A 23,063-nucleotide genomic window follows, 5' to 3' on the forward strand; every position below is an offset into this window, starting at 1 on the left:
ATTTTCTCTTTTAAATGATTTTAAGTTCTAGCCCTTCATATCCAGAGATTCGCAGAGAATTAAATGCCCTAGGCATTCATTGTAATAGATTAACTTTTCTCCTATGCATATAAAATGATATTAGTTATAAACAGTCTTAGAGAATTGAGAAAATTGTTGCTCGAATCATTTAAACCTTAAAACTTTGTTTGCATAGTTTTCTCTGCTGCAGTATGTTCCATGAAGTTTCTGATGCCTTTTCATAAAAATATTCATTACAATAAGGAACAGGATAACCAACTAACAAGATCAATATTGGTTTCCTTAATCAATGTCATTTTCTAAGGCACTCCAGGTGGTGAAATGTGAAATGTCTCCCTTTTACTACTTAAGAATATACTTAGGAATTTACTCTGGAATATAGTTTTTGATTCAACCCATAGTCAGAGACCTCGTGGGAGAAAAAAATCTTCCAAATCCTAGGCTAGTATGATCAGAGGAACATTAATGGATAAAATTCTCTTCATAGTCTTATATTACAGGGTCAGGTCTAACTTTAAAATTTCCTCGTTTCCCTGGCGCCTTCAAAACAAAAGGAGCCCCGATTAATTTTGTGGCAAGGGCTACGTGCCAACAAGGCTTAGCCGCGCCCTCAGTTCCCGCAGTAGTGGCACAGCTCCAGGTCACATTCCGCTTTAGGGAACCCCGGGGTCAGGAGCGCCTACCAGCATCAACCAGATGAAAGACCGCAAATAGGTCAGGCCCGGCGTGGGGCAGGGAAGGGACGTACGAGGGGCGGGGAGAAGCGTGCCCAGGGGCGGTGCTCCGGGGCGCGGGAAGCGCGAAAAGCTGCCACGCCGCGTCCCGGGGGCAGACGCAGCCCCACCCCGCCCCGCCCTGCCCCGCCCCACCTCGCCGTGTCCTGCCGGGTCCTGGCCCGCAGCGTCCGGTCCGCGCATTGTTCGCGCTTTCCCCGCGTGTAGGCGCTTGCTAGTGCTTCCAAAGCAGCTATGGCTCAGCACTTCTCCTTGGTCGCCTGCGACGTGGTCGGCTTCGACCTGGACCACACTCTGTGTCGCTACAACCTGCCCGAGAGCGCCCCGGTGAGTGGCGCGGGACGTCCGGGGCGCACGGAGTGCAGCCTCCGGAGCGGCTAGGGCTGGAGTTTCCTGCTGGCTTAGGCGGCACCGAGCGCTGCCAGGGCCTCCAGTCGCCGCGGGTTTCCGCAGAACTCGGCCTCCCGCCGCGAGGCGGGGCTGCAATGTACATCCCCCAGGTTCCATCCCGTGCGTCGGGCACGGGCTTAGTGAGCCCGGCCAGAATGTCAAGTTTGAAAGAGGGTTACGCAGGAAAAGGAGGGAAGGAAGGACAAATTGTTTAAGATCGGGCTGGGGAAATGGTTCGTAAGGCACAGGAAGGGCGGAGCTAGAGGTGTCCTTCGCAGATCCCAGGCCTTGGAACTTATCTGCAAGTCATTTTGGGCAGCGGCAGCGGGCCACCGCAGCCGCCTGGTTAAGGGCTGTGTTTTCCTCACAGATTTTTCGTTTTGCACGTCCACGCGACCACGTGTCAGTTTTTAAACATCTAAGGCAGGGAAAGATTGTGTAGTGTATTGAAAGGAACACTAGCTGAAAAGACATTAAAATATCTTTGCCCTAATTTCGCCTTTTACCAAAAGAAGAAAATAACCATTGCAGACCCACTACGTGTTTCAGGCACTTTGAATAAAGTTTAATCCTAACAACAACCTGCAAAGTTTGGCCCCTCCCTGTGCTTTGGAAGGGAGGGGAAAGTGGAGTATGTATGATTCCACACCTGTACCCTCAAATGAATTATTCTCCCCTCATTTATTTGGTTTCACAGGAAAACATTGTGGAAAATTAGCAGATCTTTTGTTGTTGTCAAAGAGGTCAGAAAAGTGTCTGAATCACTCATGTTTTCTATGCACAGATGCTAAAAAATGCATGTACTATTCCTGCTATTATACTTTTCTGCTTTCCTGCTGTACAGGTGTTTCCTTAGTTATATTGAGAGTTAAGAATATTTTTCTTTTATTTATTGATCCTTTGGCCACTACTTCCTCTAGGTCTTTGATGCATATTTTTCTTCCCTCTGTGCCTTTACAGTCCCCTCCTGTTTCATGTTTTCTGCATCTCCTCTGTAGTCACCCTCATTTGGAAGAATATTGTTAAAAAGCACTGTCATGTTAGAGCCAAATTTATGCATGTGTGAGCATAAGATTTCAGAATACAAGAACCTTGAAGACAAGTGTTCTTTACTACAAGCCTCAATATAGGTGACGTTTAAATGTTGAAACAGTAACCTGGTGTACTTTGGATCCTGTTTGGTTTAGAAATCTTTGATTAAGTACCTGCTGTGTGCTGATCACCTTAATAGAGTTGGCCTTAGAATGGACTAAGTCGCTGAAAAGTTAGTTCAGGTTCCCTGTGCTGAGGGCAGTATTGTCTGGACCTTGTAGCTGGATCTTTGTTACCTATGCCTGGGGCCCTCCTCCCTGCATTGCACTAACTTCTCATATGTCAGGTCTCATCTTAAATAGCATTCCCTTTGCCAGGCCTTTCCCAGCCCCTAAAGTTTACCATTCCTCCTCTATCCCACCTTCAGTTTTCCATAAAACCCTTAATTTCTCATAGCACCTACACACGGTATTACATTTTCCTGTTTACTTCTTGGAATCTTTCCCAAGAGCCTGGAGCCATGACTCCTTGACAAGGGTATGTCTGGCAGTTTATTGAGTGTTCTGTGTGGCTGGCAAATAGTGGGTCCAATAAAAAATTGTGAAATGAAAAAAAAATTAAAAAAGGAAAAAATAAATAAACCACCTCTAAAAAAAAATTGTGAAATGAATAGATAATAGGTATTTTATTAACTGAATATGCACTTAGAGCCGCTATTCTAAAAGCATTCTGCTTCCATGAACTGGTTTGATCCTTCAACAACCCTGTGATTAGATATTATTATCATCACAACTGCTGTTTGGCGATGAGGAAAACAAGGCACTGAAAGGACAAGTAGCTTATCCAGGGTCAACCGGAAAGGTGAGCTGGCTTGCTGGTTTCTCACCCCACCACGATGCTTTCTGTGTGCTGCAACGCTCGGAGAAGAGGCCTGGAGTAGGTGATGCAAGTGCAGAGGATTGTGCAAATATGGAACCAGGTGTGTCCCCTCCCGGACATCAGGAAAGGTATCCTAGAAGTGATGACACCTACGCTGTCCTCGTGGTTGCCAACTCAGAAGTGTATGGAGCCAGGCAGTTAACCAACATGTGTGAGTGGGAGAGTGGGGCCGATGGCAGCCAGGAGAGTGTGTGCCCCTTCCGCAGGTGCAGCCTCGCCAGACTCCTGCCAGCATTCGCCATGAGTAAAAGCTCAGTCTTGCCAGTGAGTTCTTTTAAGAAAAGTTAAAATCTAAACTTGTATAAGAAGTCTCTCAATTTTAAAATGTTAGCTCATTTTCACAGAGCAGTATTTTGGCCAAGAAAAATATAGGGCACCCAGTTCATTTTGAATTTCAAATAACAAAAACATTTTTAGTACACATATGTTCCAGATACTCCATGGGATATGCTTATATTGAATAATGATTTGTCGTTTATCTGAAAATCAAATTTAGCTAAGTATTTTATAATTTTATCTGGCATCTTGAGTAGGAAGCAAACATCATTTGTGCTCTGCATATGGTCCATAAGGCACTTAGTTGCAATTGCTATGGAATGCACACTGTTATTAGTCAGGTGAGACTGTGAGGGAGTCTCAGTGGCTAAGCCTGGGAGAGGAAGGAAACTGGTCATGGAGGTCCCATGGCAAGCAGGCTTCTCAGGAGACTCGACATCATTTAAGGAAAAGCTCCAAGAACTGAGGCCTTGGGACTAGAATGGGGTTTTCAAAGGCACCAAGTTCCCTGCGTTTCTCAGCACTGGTGTTCTCTGTTTCTCCTTGCACACTGACCCTATTCTCTCCTGTTACAGAAGTGTCTCTTCCAGAGGGAAGAAACATACTGTAGACGGCCCTGTTGGCAGCCCAGCTAGAAAGGGCTCCTTTGTCTCAAGAAGGAACCTGACCGCATTGGAATCATAGGCCCATATCTTAATCAGTATTGCCAAGGGGGTGAGAAACTCCAGTTGTCCAAAACTGAATCAGGTGCCTTGGCCAGAGGCAAGTCTAATAGTGTGCAATAACCATTAGTGGCTTGAAAATGGCCAAGTTGGGAGTATTTATGCCATGAAAATAGGCAAAGGCTACAAGTCAGGGCCCTTTTTTAAAACCAGCACATGACCGATAATAGTAGCGATACTTAAATTGAATTTACTTGTATGCCAGGCACAGCTCTAAGCTCTTTACGCCTGTTAATCTCATGACACTGCTCTCTTGTATTCAGGATTGTGTCTGTGTGTGTGTGTGTGTGTTTATAATCTCTAGTATGTTGTACTTCAGAATAACTCAGTACATTTTGATTTTCTTTTTAATGATTAAATAAAAATCTATATAATATATAAATCAATAGTGTTTAGTCTCTGGGCTTCAGGAGTCCTGTAGGAGCCCCATGTGGGCTTCATGCTGTCCTGTAGGCTTGGAATTTCTGCGTCATTTTTAAGAACCATCACTCATAGTTCTGAATCACCAACAGGGTTGAGAACTTCTGATACGTAGTATTGACGTAATGTGCGTCTATCACAGTTGACTTGGATCAAAGTCATTTGCATTGCATGGGAGAGCATTTACGTATAGTGACTTTAATTTAGCTTTATGACACAGAACAACTCTCTATGACAAAGAGCCTTTGCTTTCTCTCCACCCATCTCCGGACACTCATACCCTAGCCCCTGCCCCTCTGGATTCACCCAGCTAAGTGCTGCGCTTGCAGGTGTCAGTGTGAACATTACCACCTCAAGGAGGCCTTCTCCCACTCTTTTTGTTGTGTCTATACCTGCCTCCCCCTTGTGCCATCCCATGCTATCTAAACCTGTCTTGGTTAACATCTATAGGAAGGTCTGGTTGCTCAGTGTGCCCTCTCAGATACTGTTAAGTCTGACCCAAGACCATGGCTCTGCCTCAGGTTCAAGTGCATGTGATACAGGCCTAAGAACACTTTGAAGGAGAATGGGGTGGAGCTGATGTAGACCTTTATCCATCTTTTGCCTAAGTTTTGCTTGGTACGCAGTTACTTAATAATTGAGCCAGATCTTTACAAACAGATATTTCACTCAAAAAGCTGGGATTTTGTTGTTATTGAGAAATTAGAAGATCTGTCAACAAATAAGCAAAGCATTAATCTTTGTGCTTGCTTCCCTTCCATTGTCCTTTTTCCTCAGTTTTTCTTAAGGTGGAAAAATGAGATATTTCCTGTATCTGATGAAGGCTGCATGGTTTCTCCTTCAGATCACCTGCCTGGTGCCATGTGTATTTCTCTTTGAGACTCATTTGTGTCAAATGACAAAACGGAAACAAGTAACCAGTTTGATGTCCTATATTCAAGGGAAAGCAATCGCTAGATTGGGGGAGTACAGTGCCTCATCAGCCTTGGACCATTCCCCCGGAGGATTTTGGGCAAGAGTGAGTGTTACAGAGTGTTAGAAGAGGCAACACTGAAAGAGAACATGATTGGCCAGGAGGTCAGGGATTTCCTTAGAAAGAAGGCTGGAAGGTCTTATTTCCTATGGTAAGGTAAGCTAAAGCTGAGTTGGAGGATTGAGATTGGTGTATGCTGGGTTTCCTTCACAGGTGTTCTCCCTAAGTGCAGGCTGATTTAGCTTCAGATTTGTGACCAGTGCTTTATCGCCTGAGGAGGGAACTTTCTAGCAAGGACGGATCAAGGATAGATGTAATGATAAAGTGGTCAATATGTTTCTCATCTTGGTATGTGTTAAATAATTTTACAAAGCTTTACCAAGCCTTCAGGAGTAAGATGAATAATTGTCGTTGGTTGTATAATTGTATACTGATGACGGTATAATTTTGGAGAATAAAAAAAGGCACTACAGGTACCTGGGGCTCCCAGGGGTGGTTAAATGGCTTGTGAAGGGGATTCAGCTTTATAATTACAGATCTTGTCCCCCTCCACCTTCCCCAGGACTGATTCTATTAGATCTTCAGGTTTGTGAAATCAAGTATGAATAGTGAATTTTATATTTAATCTGTCTTTTTTCTTTCCCCTTATCTACAGCTCATTTATAATAGCTTTGCACAGTTCTTGGTCAAGGAGAAAGGATATGACAAGGAATTGCTCACTGTGACTCCAGAGGATTGGGACTTCTGGTAGGTTCTTCTTTTTAAGGTTTGCACATTCCTTCTGATTTTTAATTGTTGCCGATAAAATTTTAATGCTTCCTCTTCTATGGAGGGAGAAAGTGAAATGTGAAATTGAGTCAAAGGACAAAATGCCTTCTCTACTAAAATTTTTATGTTTAATGATTTAAAGTCCTTTCTAGCTCTGGCCAGGTGGCTCGGTTGGAGCATCATCCTGTACACCAAAAGCTGTGGGTTTTAGCCCTGGTTGGGGCCTGTACCAGAGGCAACTGATCAGTCAATGTTTTTCTCTCTCATTGATGTTTCTGTCCCCCTGCGCCACCTACCCCCGCCTTCCTCGCTCTAAAATCAATTAACATAACCTCTGGTAAGGATTTAATAAAAAGTCCTTTCTACTTTAAGTTTAGACTTAATTATGAAAACAAGCTAAAAGGATATGTGACTAATTTGGATATTTTCACATGGTTAAGTTTGTTATTAAGAGTTTCAGAGGTTATAAGAACTATCTCTAAAATTTTCATCTTTTAAAAAGTTTTGTTTTATTACCCTTCCAATACATAACTCTAGGAGAAGAGGAGGAGTCATCATATTTAGAATAAGTATCTGAATTAGGTCATTTGGTTTTTTGTCATTTGGATAGACATTGCTTTGTCTAAGACTGATTGCAAATTTCTTTCCTAGGTTAGGACTCAACTTCCCAAAGCTTCCTTTGTCTTTCTTCCTCATTGAAACAACAAGACCAAACAAAAATTCTATTAAACCACTTTAAATTGTTCGGTTGAAAATTAATAATAATACTAAAACACGTGAAAAATTCACATAGAAATAATTCTAGAGCAACGATGTTCTTCTATTACACATTCCTCCAATGTTTGGTTAGTCGCTTTTGATTTATCCCTTTGTAAAAGGAGGAAACAAACATTTTACTATATGAAACTGCTGATCTGGAAATTTTACAGTGGACCAAAGTAAATAACGCTTCTAAAGTACCCTGTCACTTTTTGTTTAATTCTCTTGGTATTTTGTAGCCATTATACCTCCTTGCTTTTCTTATTTATAATAATGACTCTGTACCCATTTTTCTCCCCAAATCCCACAGGTCTTTCACAGTGAAGAACCTAAAATTTAATATTTGCCTTTTCTTTTAGTTGTTTTCAATAATATACTGTACCCAGAGGGCTAGTTTTATAAGCTGACCTAAATTGGGGCAAATTCTAATGAGTAAGAAAAGACTCTGGGTAACTAACATCTTAACTTAAAGAATATAAATGTGTGTTTGTGTGTATTATATAATGGAAAACATTTTCACTTTAACAGAGACATGCAGTGATGTTTATTTTGGTTCTCTTTGAGTTTTTTATTTCTCTTTTTAAAATCTTAAAAAATTTTAAAGTTAGCATGCTGTCCTTTGCTTGCTCACATAACAATTTTATTTTTATACTTGCTCCGGATAATATTTAATTTTAAAATTCTTGGATATTCTTAACTGTTTGATTAACATATCATTCACATGGATGGGAGAATGCCTTTTTCACTAGTGACTTTGAAAATATAGATTATTATTTCTTGAGTTAGGGAAACACATTAATTGGTTGGTAACCAAGCATTTTTATTTTAGTTGCAAGGGCTTGGCATTGGATCTGGAAGATGGGAACTTCATTAAACTTGCAGATAACGGCACTGTTCTCAGGTATTGAAATTTAGTTGTGAAGTCAAAACTCGACTCTTTTCAAGAGAGTTTATTACTCTCTGACATTTTATTATTAAGGTATGGTTAAATAAGATTATTATTTTAGTCTATCAGATGACAGACTCTCTGTGTGCTTGCATGTCTTTGAATTGTTTGCACATTTAAATACAAATCTGAAGCATTAGACTTAAACATCTAGTTCCTTTAAATTTAGCTCATCAGAAATATTTACAGAAAATACAATAGAATATTAATAACTTGCTTCATGTCATTGACCACCCCTGCTTCAAAAGAGCCTTGGAATTATACTGTGTTAGGTAGGTGTATAAGTACCTGGAATAAAATCAGAATTCTTTTTATTAGGGTAGAAGGAGAAAATGGGTGTTGGATAAGGGTTGATCATCTATGCACACTTTCTTTCTCCACTTATCCAGTTTTGCTCGCATCATGCAGGATTCATGTTGTGTCCCAGCTCCTTCTGGAAGTTTTTATAGACTGTTCGAATCCTCATCAATCTCTCTTGCAGCTAGTGCTGACTCCCTTTCCTTCCCTCTCAGGGTGAGCCCAATACTTTGAGTGTTCATAAAAGTAGGGCAAGCAGTTGAGAAGCAGCAGCTGCTGCTGCTCTGAATCTCACAGAGAGCATCACGGAGTGAGCATCTATTTTTCCCCCCCAAACCGATAGTACAGGCAAGTAAACATGGCCATACAGCTGTGCAATTTATTATTTATACTAAGAGCCCAGGGAGAGGATGATCAGAACAGGTTACTTCTTACACATACCCTCCCTTTTGATACATCATTCTTTTTGGCACAAACGCATGCTCTCCCCGACACCGTCCCCTAAGATGTAGCTAGCTACAGCTGTTGGTTTGGCCCCACTTCTGATTATTTTGTTGCTCGTTTGCATGTTTTTCCATGGGCAACAAGAGATAGAATGTATATACATACACAGTGCAGCTTTGACCATGACCTTTAACTCTGCCGTCATATTATTGCAAAGTACTCATCTATCTTAAATCCTCGGTTATAGAGTGGAAAGCATTCCATGGTTTTGCTTCTTTCTTTCATTGTTATGTTTCTTTCTCCCCTTCTCTCAACACCCCTCCTACAAGTTCCAACCCTCTCCATTCCAGTCCTATGTCCTTGATACCTGTTGTCATCAAATATAGTAGCTTCCTTGTCTGATCCTATTTTCCACTCAGGGTTCCTTCATCTCTACGTATCACTTTCTAAAAGGGAGAATGTTTGTGATTTTCCTCCATTTGTCCTTTTTTCATTTCTTTTTTCCTTCATTTGCTTTGCTACCACAGTATAACACCAGGACAAAAAATAATGATATTCTCTAGCATGATCATTTCTCATAAACTACATGAAATATTACCTGTTCCTCTATAGGCTAAGAGTCCTTAATCAGCACCAACTGATGTAAGCACAATATTGAGAGCACAGAAAGTAAATACACCCTTGTCTTGCTGTTCTAAGTTTTGTCATATTCATCTTGCTGTCATCCTTTGTGTTTTTAGCTATGGCATTCCTTGAATGGGCAAGCTCTTAGCCAGGCTTCACAGTTTCCTTCCTGTGCCCACAAGCTGGCCACCCCCAGGTGCCTCCCACCTCTCCTGGGGACCTGGCACAGCTCACACACTAACTTTCCTACCTGCTGCTCTTTCTCTCCTGCTCCCAGACCCAATCCACACAGGTTTTTAATTCCTCCAGTTAGGTTCATCTTATCTTCATAGTTACATGACAGCTCCCTAGGAAAGGGTATTGTCATATTTGTTTATAGTTTCTATGTTCCAGGCCCAGAGCAATGACCACAATGCGGGCCTCAGAGTTGAGCTGCTCCTGATCACTTGCTAATTGGTGGATGAAAAGCTAGAGCTGTCAAGGGAAACACCTTATAGATTCCTAAATGGGAAAGTCATCCCATTGAAAACAGAAACAAAGAAAACTTCTACTAATTTTAGGGGGGATCAACCATAGAAGGCTGGAGGAAAGGGCGTTCAAGGGCACCATTGCTGAGCAGTGTGCCTTGTCTCCCCAAACCAGGGCAAGCCACGGCACGAAGATGATGGCTCCCGAGGAGCTGGCCAAGGAGTATGGCAGGAAGGAGTGGAAGTACTTCATGGCTGACACTGGAATGGCTTGCCGCTCAGGTATGGCTCACGCAGCAGCATTGCCACTCCCTCCCCTTTTCTTTTAGACTCTGCACCTGCTGCATGAGGATGTGAAGAAAGCCCTTCTTGTATCCCACTGCGCACAGTGCCCAAGGGAGCAACTATGGTTTTATAGGAATAGGATTTGTCTTTCTTCCACATGTGTCTAATTTCTCTTTGGCATTTGGTTCTATTTCAACTAAGATTTTTGTTGGTACTCCTTTTTCTAGCAATTGCTCTGGGGCGAAAAGACTAGCATTTAGGAATAATAGCTTCCTTAGTCATCTGCATTTTTATCAGTTTGTTACTGGCCCAATCCTTATATTTATTTCTCTATCCCCCATTTTTACCTACATTCATATTACCCGCCTCTCCTGTTTTCTGGAATTTCCCTCCTTACTACCAATTCTAGTATGTTTTCCCTTCATCTTTCTTTTTCTTTATTTTAAATGATTTTACACATTTTTTTCTAGTCTTGAAAGAGCTTCACCAGGGGTACACATGAAATTAGTTTTCAAAAATTATATACAGACATGGATGTTCATAAAGTAATGGGGAATAAATAAAACATTGTTATAGACCTTATTAAAAGTTATATTTGTTAGGTTTTTTTTTTTTCTAATTTTTTGTTGCCATTTTCCTATACACTACACTTTTGAAATGTATCTGCTCTCCTTTAGAAAATGTAATGACCTAAAAATAGTTGGGTTACTGTAAAGTATTTCCCAGCTACACAAAGAACATTCACCCAGTCTGACCCAGCTGTTTACTCACTACTCCACCCATTCTCCAATAAAAATCAACAGCTTCCCTCTGGTGCTGAATGTACCCAGGATCCTCGGAGGACAGCCTGGAAGGTTATCTGCTCTCCATTGAGTTGGTCAGGGGACTGTTTTCATTGCAGGTACCCAGTGGTCAGGCAGTGACATAACAGGCCTATTGTGTGGAGCATTTCATGGAACTCCCGTGTTAGGTTGGTTATTTTGAGATTCAGTGACATTAATAGCATAAACCGTGGCTTTTTTCATAATCCATTTTGTATTTGGGATATAGTCTTTCTGGTTTAAAAATATAACAAATATTTTTTAATAAAATGCTTAATTTATGATTATCATATTTTAACTTTCTTGAAGCACCCTCATAGCTTAAACCTTTGAAAGACAATGATAGCCTGTAATGGAGCCATTTTGAATTGAAATGGAGGCTCCTTTAAATTAACTATTATCAAAATCTTGTGTCTCTTCAGCCAGATTTCTGTGTATGTCACATAAATGAGGCGTGAATTTGTTCCCAATTTAAATCTTTTTTCTGTTTTTAGGAAAATACTACATTTATGATAACTACTTTGACCTGCCAGGAGCTCTTCTGTGTGCCAAAGTGGTGGATTCTTTAACAAAGGTGAAAACTTTTTTATAGAAAACTGTGATATACGTATTTAGTCATAAACCAGAGGACTTAATTATATGTCTCTTTAATTGAAATTTTACTCAGTTTCCTCTTTGTGGTTTCAGAGGTGACTGAGGAAGAAAAACAGAATTTGGCCAAAATGTTTTGGAAAATTAAATAAGCAGTGATCATTTTTTTCCCTAAAGGATAACACAACTATCCTCCAGCAGGGGGTGCAAAAGTCTAGGAAAAAAAGTACAGAACTTGGCATCTACGTAAATGTAAATTCTTAACTGGGCAGGTTATGGTGGGTCGACAAGTCCCAGGTATATAAGTCTTTAGTAACGGTTTATCTTTGCCTTAAGCAAGCCTTGTCTGTTGTTTCTGTGCCTCTAGGTTAACTACCTTTGAAATAAACTGCAGCCACCCTCCAGGGAGTCCATAATGTTAACTATCCTGTAATCTGATCCCCATCTTGCTTTCTCACCTCCTTGTAATCTTCCTTGTTTCCTCCTTAATTTCAAATGCATGATAGAAGCTGCAGAACCATTATTCTGCAGAGCATTTGAGATCTTGCTTCCCTGAATGTCACCAGCTTCACTCAGATAAATAAACTCTCATAAAAATTATCTACACGTTTGAGCATTCTTGCATTAACATCATTATCTTCAAGTCTACAGTGTGGCTTTAACTCTGCATATTCCACCAATTGGTCCCATGTCCCAGCAAAAAACTTTGGTGCCTTGTCCCTGTCTCAGTTTTCTGTGGCTCAATACACACACCCATTTTGGGTTTCATATTTTGAGGGGTGGGTCAGAAACAATGTGCCTAAACCTCTATTTGCCTCTTCAGAAAATGTGGTCCGGTTATGGAATAGAAGCTCATTGCTTTTAAATAAAGCAAAAGAATAGAAGTTTTTAATCTTGCTTTTAACTTGTAGAATTGTCATAGGAAAAAAACTACAAAGAGAAAATATGCAAAATTATTGAGTGATGTCAGTTCAATAAATGCATGTGTTTTTAAAGCAACAAAAACTTGTATCTGGAAAAAATATTTTCTTCACTTTATTAACAAAATTTTAAAAAGTAGAGGCAATTAAGAAATTCTGCATATCTTTAATCATCCCAAATAATGTAAAACCAAAAAAATGAGATGAAATTTTTAAATTCATCATTTTGAGCGTAGCTTAATGCGTATGTACTTTTTTGTGCCGTGTATCAAAATAAGATTTCTAATTATGTCAGTTTATTCTTAGAATGTGAGACCTCTGAGCATAAACTAATTTTACCTCAGAACCACTTTCCTTTTCACATGTTATCTTTTAAAAATCACAATGAATATGATTGCGGGAGAAGGGGTGGGCTGGGTGGAGGGGAGCAATGGGGGGAAAAAAAAATCACAATGATCATGTTTATAGTAAAACATAGGTAATCATTTATTTTTACTCAGAATTACAGTCATGTGTTTATTAAAGTTTCAGTGGAGCAACAGTTGGGTATGTTTGTAGAAATTATTATTAACATAAGGTAGAGTCAGTTTCTCATTTTATAGTAACTACTAGCAAATTTATCAGTCTTTAAACATTTCAGAATTTTTGTAATAGAGACATAGATCTAATAGTAGGTCTTTGTTTAGATGGAAACACTGCTTAATATTTCCAAGGAAGCAAAGGGTTGTAGGTTGTGTGTTTTAATGTAATGTTTATTTGCTTTCTGGTTTAAAAAAAAAAATCTTAGTAAAAATGGTTTACATTCTGGATTTGGGACCTCCTTCATGCCTCCTATAGAGACTTGCTACTCTTTTATATTAAAATTCAGGTTAATGTGCACTGAATTTTGAAGTAGCCAGCTTTTAGGATTTTTAAGGTTTCAGGCCTCTTGGCCCCATTGATGCCATAGTACACAAAGTAACACATTGTGATATTTCAGAGGCTATAACATTGTAAATTTACTCCTGTTTCAATTATTCTATAATTTTTATAGTTTCTAATGAATGGAGTTTTTTCTGTTGAGTTATATGAGCTGTATTAATATTTAGTTGTGTGGGTATATATATATGATCTTCGTAGCAGTGATTTTCATGGAAGATATTCCTTTTTAAAATCATGTTTAGAAGAATAAGAATTTTATTAACCCATTATATTTTCTAAAACATGAGTCCCTATTTTAGAATACAGTAATATTGTAATTATTTGTCAAGTATTTTCTATTATGCTTAAAAACAGAATTATTGCATGTGTTACATTTGGAAATTTATTTATTTAGCAGCACAATGGTCAGAAAACATTTGATTTTTGGAAGGATATAGTTGCTGGTATACAACACAATTATAAGATGTCAGCTTTTAAGGGTGAGTACTGTAAAGATTTTCTAATAGATGTTTGTTAAATGCTATGTGTTTAGTGAATTACTTAGCCATTATCTATATATCTATTACGTTCCTTAAATGAGACTTAATTTGTTACTCAATATCACTATAAAGTTGGTACCCTTTACATTTTAAGAGATTCTTTTGTTTACATCTTGTTTCATGGCCATAATTGCACATGTTCTGAGCGGTGCCATTTTTTGTGTTACCTGTCAATTTGTCTGTCCCCCAGAACTGCAGTTCTGGTTTTGCTGTTTCTTGGCTGGGGAATGGAGGTCGATGTAGTAGTTATAGACAGTTGGAAAATGTGGATATATTTTTTTTGCTTACAAAACAGGACTAGCTAACCCAGAGTGGGGGCAGAGATATCACCAGCCTGAGTCTAGGGTTTCATGGTTCTAGCAACAGGTTTACTTGGGTTACACAAATTACTTCTAAGGAATAAAGAGATGCCTTTGTAGTATGTTACTCCAGTGACCTCAACCAAGCAGTCTTGATTGAACCAGTGGGCCAGTAGATGCTCAAGAGCAGTATTTTTCAGCTTAGAAAAGTGTTGCCTTTTGACTGACTTAAAAATTGCTTGCCTTTCTTTTAATGTAATTTAAGCCATCAAAATAATCCAAAGTATTATGACTAAAAAGCATATCAAGACAACAAATAGTCACTGAAGACTATTTGTTCAAATTACATCCTCCTCTGCTACCTGCTTCTTTCCCTCCAAGAAGAAATCACTGCCTTGGGGTTCAGTGATTCTCTCTCCCAACCACCAGCTGTTCACCCTGGCTTGTAGGTCACATGTGGTTCTGAAGATGCCGTTTCACAGTCCACACTGAGTGCCTGGGTGTGTGGAAATGCCCCCCTCCAATGAAGAGGCATATATATCCATGACAGCTATAAAACCACCCACCACTGTATTGTTCTGTTTTATATTAGCTTGTAAAGTGAAAAGCCTTAGAAGAATAGCAAGTTGCTACTGTCAAATAAATTTCACATAAAAATCTATTGATGTTATTTTATTGCATTGAAAATAAGTAGGTAAAACATTTCATGCTTTAATAAGTGGGGCACAGCTTATAACTTTTAAACAGCAATATAAAAATACAGTACAGAGCATAAATAAATAATGTCTTCTCGTTTCTAGGCAAATTTTGAAACCCTTGACATTAGTTATTATTTCACTGGAATGGGAGGCACAAGGTACATACTGTAAACCCATAAAGTCATGTGACATAAAACTCAAGAAAGAAGTTAAATCAAATTAATCACACTTGTGTTAAATAAATACACTAGGTCAGACATCTATTTCCAAGTTGTGAAGGGTATATAGAAAGCTTTTCTGCAATCACAGAAAAGTTTGAAAAGGTTCATGACTAAAGCACCTTTGTTGCATTTCAGGTCAATTTTAACATAGTATTTTGGCTTTTTATGAGAGTCGTAAAAGTCTATATGCACCTCTATATTTGAATAGATATTGATGAGAGTGGCCATATAAGCCTTGAGTAATGCACCATCAGAAAGATCCTATTGCATACAATATCTTTTAAATTTGAATATTCAAGTATTTAAGTTCTATAAAGATATGATACCTCCTTAATGTTTCCTAGAAGTTCTGATAATTGTTAGAAACAGGCAAATGCTGAAATTCCAAAATCAAATTTAACAATGTGGAATTGCAGCTCAGGGTTTTTGTGATCATTTGATATTTTAGCTTAGTAGGACAACTTTTATGGTGAAATTTTAAAATACCAAAGGACTTCACAGAAAACTTTCAAAAGTTTTAGGATTACTGATTAAGAATTTGAGAGGGTCTTCACATATTTATTACCTTTGCTGCCTGCTTTTTCAGAGGGAAAATTGGTTGGTCTGAAAGCTCAAATCTGCATTTTGGAAGATTAAAATGAGTGATATCTTTTTCAGCCTACCTCCATATGCATTTTGTGGGATGGGGTGAAGTTGGGGAATGCCTTTTCAAGCAGATTTATATTAGCTTGGTGAGAATATGCTCACATTGGAGCCACTAGGAATCCTGAGAAAGAGGAGTGGACATACTCAGAGGAGTACAGGCCATTGGACTCAGCGTTGGGCAGTTGGAGCCACACCTGGTCATTTTCTGTGAGGTCGATGATGGCACTGCCTGAAGCCTGATCCAGGTAGCCCTTGGCATATTCATCGTAAGTGTACATTACAGGGGTGCCGTTCTTATACAGACCTACCCAAACATGGGTCCCTTTGACATGTACATGGTAGGAGAAATAGTATATTCCAGGTATCCTGCAGGTAAATATTCCAGTTCTTGGGTCGTAATGTTGTTGCCTGTTATACAAAATCTTATCAAATGGGATGGGAGTACCTATAGCAGGGTAAGCTTTGGAGAGAATAACAGTGAAGGCAGACACTGGCATTCCTGTTACACCCTGTTGGGCACTGACAAGAGGCCTTTGGCCTGCCTTTATAGCGCCCTCAGGAAGGACTGCTTGACCAGGGGGCCCCGGGGGGCCTGGGGGCCCAGGAAGGCCAGGCTCTCCAGCATGGCCTCTTGGACCTGGAGGCCCTGGTGGCCCACTGGGTCCATTGAGGCCCTTAGTAGCTATGCCAGCTGGTCCCGGAAGACCTGGGGTTCCTGGATCCCCTTTAGGTCCCGGGAACCCGGGAATGCCTGGGGGCCCAATGGGGCCTCTGGTGCCTGGTATTCCGGGAGTGCCTCTTGGCCCCGTCTCCCCACTGTGTCCAGGCATTCCCTTAGCTCCTGCCGGGCCCGCGGGGCCTGGGAGACCAGGAGGCCCTTCTACTCCACGGTCACCTTTCGGGCCTGGTAACCCTGGGTGACCCTTAGGACCATTGAGACCTGGTTCTCCCGGGTATCCTGGTTTTCCATCTATACCGGAGGAACCCCTTTCTCCCTTAACCCCAGGGTGTCCTGCAGGCCCGGCTGGCCCCGTCTCACCTTTAGGGCCTGGGACCCCATGGTTGCCTGGGATGCCCTTGGGTCCTTGGGGTCCCATATTTCCAGGGGGTCCAGGCAGACCTGGCTCCCCAGGACGGCCTGCTGGGCCTTGTTCCCCTTTGGCACCTGGAGCCCCTGGAAGACCACCAGGTCCTCTTTGTCCTTTCAGGCCTGGCAAGCCCGGTTTCCCAAAGCCAGGAGGCCCTGGGGGCCCAGCTACTCCTGGAGCGCCAGGGTGGCCTTTGGTTCCTGGAACCCCTGGCTGGCCTGGGGCTCCAGTGACTCCTGGCTTTCCAATGCCTTCTAGTCCTCGCTCCCCAGGAGGCCCTTGGGGGCCTGGTAGGCCACTTGGACCCCTTTCTCCTGGAAAGCCCCGATCACCTTTAACACCTGGCTGACCTGGAAACCCATTTTCACCTCTTTTTCCCACTCCAGGAGGGCCAGGTGGTCCCATGGGACCCTGAGGACCTGGAAGGCCCCTCTCACCTGGGCGGCCAGGAGTACCATATCCATTTTCCCCTTTCTGTCCATTCACACCAGGGACTCCGGGCACCCCCTTCTCTCCAGGAAAGCCTCTGGGTCCAGGGGCTCCTGGGGGTCCCTGTTGTCCAGGTTTTCCCGAAACAGAAATTCCAGCTGGACCGGGAATTCCAGGTGGTCCTGGTGGGCCCCGGGATCCTGGTAAACCAGCTGGCCCAATATCTCCTTTTGGTCCATAGGGTCCTCTCTCCCCTGGTTTTCCTGGAAGTCCTGGCATGCCTGGCTTCCCAGTACCTGATGGTCCCGGTGGTCCTGGCAACCCTGGCTCTCCTTGGGGTCCAGGACTTCCGTAGCCTGGCTTTCCTGGTGGTCCAGAGGGACCTGGGTGCCCTCGAGGTCCAGTGGGGCCTGGTGGACCGGCAATACCTTGCTCTCCTCTTACTGCTATACCTGAAAGACATGCCCAAAACACACACCCAGAGAGGAGCATCGTTAGTTACATTAAGGATAATTATTGCTTCTTGAAATATAAACCAAGAGAGAAAATTGCAGTGTCGCAGTGTCAGTCAATCCATTTCGGCAGACCAGCCTTAAATAGTTCAGACAATACATTTTATACTGTTTTAAAAAACATTGCTAGCGAAGATGGTTTCGCAAGAAGGTGGCCACTGTAATACTTTCATTACATCCTAATCATCCATGAAAATAAGCTTGGATTGAAGAAGTCACCTGGAATAAGAGTGCAGTGGAAGCAAATATATTACATTTATTTTGGGAAAAGCATCTACCAAGGAAGGAAAGAGAAAAAGGTGTCTTACAGAAAAAGGAAGAAAAAGACAAGAGCAGAATAAATGGGAAAATATTTAAGGACTGTGACAGTTTTCCCTCACAAAAGCTATTCTGTAAGACATAAGTGAGAAATGCTCTCAATTCTAATTTACATCAGCCATGGCCCTGCTGAACACAGTTTAAATTTAGGTTGTTTTTTTTTTTTTTTTTTTTTTTTTTTTTTTGGTATTACCTCAGTAATTATTGATTTAAAATTGAAACAAAGAATTAAACAATGGGAGAGGTACATAAAATCATATTAAAGTGCTTATCTCAAGTTTTCCTTGACAGATACAAATAACTACTGTTGATTTCATAGAGCTGTGGGTTTATTTGCCCTAATTACTTCTACTAATATAATAAATTTAAACTCAAGAATTACTTATTCATTGCTTGTGATGTGAAAAGTGCTGTTGAGCCTCAAGTGTAGGGGTGAGCATAGGATGGATCCTGCAGGAGCTTCAGTCCCACGGGGAATAAGAAGTGTGTATGTGGTGAGCACTTTACAAGGTGCCCAAGGGCTGTTTCAGTCATTCAGAGGTGGGATATGAGAAAGCATTGCTGGCATTAGGGTACACCATTAGGAGAGTATCACCATGTCAAAGAATCTTTAGGCAATAATCATCACACGTGTCTACAGAAAATATTCATTCTCAGAGACATTCTTTATCAGCTAGCAAAGATGTTAATAAAATCACATATGATTTTAAGTATCTGGTTGCATAATTTACATTAAAATACATTTTCTGCTTCATAAATTTTCAGAAACATAGTTAGAATGCCTCCTTATACCACATACATTCTTAAACTGTTGAAATTGTAATGGTAGGTTTAGTAGATGTCACAGTAGTTGAATAGTTTGGTTAAAACCCTGAAAATGACATAGCTATGACTTTTGAGTCACATCTTTTTTGTGCAAGAATGAATAAAAATACTTTAACTAAATCTTGATTGGCTTTAAAAATCAAAATGAATACTAATTTGGAAATAACTTTACATGAATTGAAATTATAAATGGAATTAAAAGTTGAAATTATAAATTGAATTATAAATTGCTTTTGAAAACATTTTGCTGGGTCTAGTTCCCTTTATTAGTTATTAGCACATTATTATATTTTTAAAATGTTTCATATTAATTAACCGGCATGTAAGAAGTAGTCAGCCAACAGTAATTGCTAATATTCTTTCGGGTAGAGCGATTCCTAATATTTGAAAAACATTTGGTGACAAATGTAATATAAAATACAGCAAAATCATGAAAATAGATATGCTGAAATAGGAAAGTCATTTTAGACTTGGGTATCTATATTTTGTGCTAATTAGAGTTACATTTCATTTTGCAAACATTTAAATATATGGCACTTTATTTACCCATGGATTTTCAGAAAAGAGTCTCAGGAAAAAATATATATATGAGAAAAATCAATCTGTGGAAAAATTTCCATTATCTTAACACAAATCTTGTGATTGACTTTAGTGTAAATATATGATATGTCTATATAAGTAAGTGTTGATACATTGCAAATAGAGTAGATGAATGAAGGGTTTCTTAATGGTTTGGAATAAAATAGCACATTTTTAAAAATACAAACTATGTTAGTTTGGGGTTTGCTTCAGAATATTATTTAGATTACGTCCATAACAAAAAAAAAAGTCTTAGTCTTTTTGGAAATCTGTTTAACTATTAAAATAGAAAATAGACAAGTCTTTTTGAAAGTGACTGCGTGAGACACCATTTGAGGCTAGAGCTGTAAGGGCAGGGTGACCTCAGCCACTTGGAATGCGAGACAATACGCGGAAAATATACATGTAGATACAGTAAGGTGTCCTAATGGGTCCTACACCTCCACCTCAGTGCAAGAATGAATGTGACTTCTGTTGTGTCCTTGGGGGACAGTCCCTCTTTGTATTATAACTTGCCATTTGAACACATTCAAGGTTTGGGTGGTACCATCCTCAATGGAAAACAGTTACGCAGTAGAGAAGTTTTTAAATGCCCACAAACTGAAAGAGTGGTTGGTTTGTCAGAATGTGGCACCCACGTGCCCGCCATCTGTGGAGCCTCCACAGCATAATTTAGTGTGTGGTGGCTGACTTTTCTATGAGCCTGTGTTGAACAGATGTGCACTCTGTGTTTTTGTTATCAACTTAATGTTTTACTTGTATAAATTGTGGGCTTTTGTCTTCATTCATTAGTATATTTGAGTTTCTACCTTGTGTAATGAAGTAGAGGTTAAGGTGGATTTAATAGTTAAAATGCAGCTTCTCAAGTTTTTATTTGTTAAAAAGATACATATATTTATTCTGCAAAAATAGCCAAGATGATGCAGTAAATTAAGGTGGGAAGATTGAAATAATTTAACTTCCTAAAAGTAGTGCATTTTATTTTTAAGACTGTTTTTTATGATCGTGGTGAACTATAAAAACACTGAATTTGTGATCATAGAGAGTATAACCCAGGGCTGCTTGTCTTAGCATTTCAAAATGCCATTTGTTGCTTCAAGTAGCAGGTTTTCTTACCTTTTATTCTTTGTTTCCTAACTTACCACTTTTTCTTATTTTTAGTTCGAGACATTCAACAGTAACTATTGTGCACCTGTGCCTTTGTTTTTAAACATTAAGCTGCCTTTCATGAAATATTTTAAATTTCAACTTCCTTCTTAAAAAGGCAGCCCTGCTAAGTTTAATTTGCTCAAAATTGTTGTCTCTAAAAGCATAATTTTAAAGCGAATGACAAATATCATTGGCTTTATTTACAGGATAAAATATATACCTATAATGAGAAAATACTATGGAAAGAAAATTTGAACCCTACAGTCAGTTCAGATTATTCAGTTTTAATTCAGTAGATGCTTTACAGGCAATGTGTGTCAGATGTTACTGTATTAAATGGAATCAGTCAATGTGAACCCTAGTCATTGCCCTTCTTTATCTGTTAGCACTTTACTTAACATTTTCTCAGTACTCTTAAAGGAGCTGAGAAGGCTGAACAGATGAAGAATAGATTGAAGAAAGTTAAAGCAGTCTAAGGCTGCACCACCTGTACTGTGACAGGGCAGGGGGAGGGGGTTAGTAATAGCTAACACTTAAGCACTTTACAGATATTAACTCATTTACATGTCATAATAGCCCTTTGAAATAGCTTCTCCTTTTCCAAAAGAGGAATCTGAGGCAGAAAGAAAATGAATAACTTAACTTGGTCACATACTACTAAGCTATACAAACATGTATTAAAAATTATGAGAATCACTACTTCATTTGCCTATTAAATTTCTGAGGACAGCAGATTTTATTTGATTATTAGGTCCCCTTTTGTGTATATATTTGCAAGCTGGTAGAATAGCTTTTAAAAGTAAATATATTTAAGCATTTGGAAACAGAAACCTGCTACTTATTTTTGTGCAGTTGGCAATTATTCTAGATAAACCATTTTCAACTTGCTTAATTTTGATTAAATTAGTATTTCTAGATTATGAGTACTTATGCAAAAGCATCATTTAAGGGAAAAAATTTCCACACATAAAAAAGGTCAGTTATATTTTTCTATTATTCTTATTGTGCAAAGAATGTTAATGTTCTTGAAGAGACCTGCTTTTTTCATGACTCATGTTGTACTGATTCTGAGGTCAAAAATAATTTAACACCAGCAGAGTTAATAGCATTTTGTTAAAGAGATCATTAAGATTGTAGAAAGGAACAACCAACTAGTTAATTGAGCAACATAAACTCCTCAGTTTACCTTTACTCTTTATGGCATAGGGAATGAAGAATTGTGTCTTGGTGTTGGGTTGTGGGCCTTTTACACCTGTAGGTGTTTGGTATCTCTCAGCATAAAATGCTCCATGAACCAAGTTCAAGGACATTAGCAGCAAAAGGGCTATTTCTGGCATGTTCTCAGATGGATTCTGAAAAACAGAAGAAAATAATTTTATTCAACTTTGTTATTGACTTAATTTATTTTTTAATGTCATGCAAATGAATTCCTCATACACTTACCTAAAATCCTATGTATTTTGAATATATTTTATAACTAATGAGTTATTACTTTTAGTTATGAATATATCTTTTGGGAAACTACATTTAAATAATCAAGTGAAAATGAAGTAAAACAAACAGTAATTGAATGTCTTAGAAATTTAGGATCTTTGACAGGAACATCCAATAGTTTCAAAATACACTGAAATTTAGATTAGGCCATCATTTTGTAAATCTCGTTTATTAGGACTATATTTTATAGAGACTGAAACAAATTAAACTTTTTGAGTACATTTTAGTGGAAAGCCATTTTTTTTTAATCAAAAAATCTAAGTAGTTAATTTGTGGAAACTTGTTTCAAGCAAGCTAACATGGAAGTCCACCTGTGAGCATTGAGTTATAGACTCACCTGAGTGCTGGGATTTCCTGGAGATGATTTCTTGGCAGCTTTCTGAGCCCTCCTGTACCCAGGTGAGCTAATACAGAAGATTCTCCCTCCGGAGCTGTCCTGCAGTATTTATACTGTTTTCCTCCTACTTCATGAGGTCACCCTGAGCTTCAGCTCCTCCCCAAGAGGTGGAAAGCACTAATTATGGTGGAAAGTTCTATTGGGCAGACATACAAAATCAGGTTGGGCTGTCTTTCCTTGTTTTCTTATTGAAAAATAAACTCTTTGTCTTAACTATATATTAATAGTTCTAACCATACACCATCTTTTTCTGTGATTTTATTTTAGAAGTTATTACTCAGATGTTTAGGTTTGTTCATGATGGGATGATACTACTCTCTTTATATTTTTGAAAAGCACATTCTTGTGTTATTTGTTGAAAATATTTGGTAGTATATAAGGTAAGGGAAGAAGTCTTTTGGAGGGGAGTGTGGATTTAAACCAGCACCTAAATTCTTCAGTTATTACATAAAGCCATTAGTGTATCCATTAATGTTCCTAAATTTTTATGAAAATAGCTTACCCCAATTCTTACTTATTT

At 39.4% G+C, this 23,063-nt stretch overlaps 2 protein-coding genes across 3 annotated transcripts in view; one reads left to right on the plus strand and one right to left on the minus strand.

Moving 5' to 3' along the window:
* The first annotated feature begins 891 nt into the window (after positions 1-891).
* NT5DC1 (5'-nucleotidase domain containing 1) overlaps positions 892-23,063 on the plus strand; it is a 113,281-nt gene continuing 91,109 nt past the window's right edge. The window contains exons 1-6 of one of the 2 annotated variants that reach the window (XM_090279777.1): positions 892-1,082; positions 6,163-6,254; positions 7,864-7,935; positions 9,988-10,094; positions 11,413-11,492; positions 13,745-13,829. In XM_090279777.1, coding sequence (XP_090135903.1) covers positions 990-1,082; positions 6,163-6,254; positions 7,864-7,935; positions 9,988-10,094; positions 11,413-11,492; positions 13,745-13,829 — 529 coding nt within the window. In that variant the 5' untranslated portion in view covers positions 892-989. The remainder of the gene's footprint in view (positions 1,083-6,162; positions 6,255-7,863; positions 7,936-9,987; positions 10,095-11,412; positions 11,493-13,744; positions 13,830-23,063) is intronic. The other variant, XM_090279778.1, reaches the window with a different exon arrangement.
* COL10A1 (collagen type X alpha 1 chain) lies at positions 13,724-22,574 on the minus strand. The gene is made up of 3 exons (XM_090279776.1): positions 22,484-22,574; positions 21,839-22,004; positions 13,724-17,721 (listed from the first exon to the last, which is right to left on the minus strand). Exons 2-3 carry the CDS (start codon positions 21,987-21,989, stop codon positions 15,851-15,853), a joined length of 2,022 nt encoding a protein of 673 aa, XP_090135902.1. The 5' UTR covers positions 21,990-22,004; positions 22,484-22,574; the 3' UTR covers positions 13,724-15,850.

The sequence above is a fragment of the Furipterus horrens genome, unplaced genomic scaffold (genome assembly GCF_987537825.1).
Source record: "Furipterus horrens unplaced genomic scaffold, mFurHor1.1.pri manual_scaffold_6, whole genome shotgun sequence".
Taxonomy (NCBI): domain Eukaryota; kingdom Metazoa; phylum Chordata; class Mammalia; order Chiroptera; family Furipteridae; genus Furipterus; species Furipterus horrens.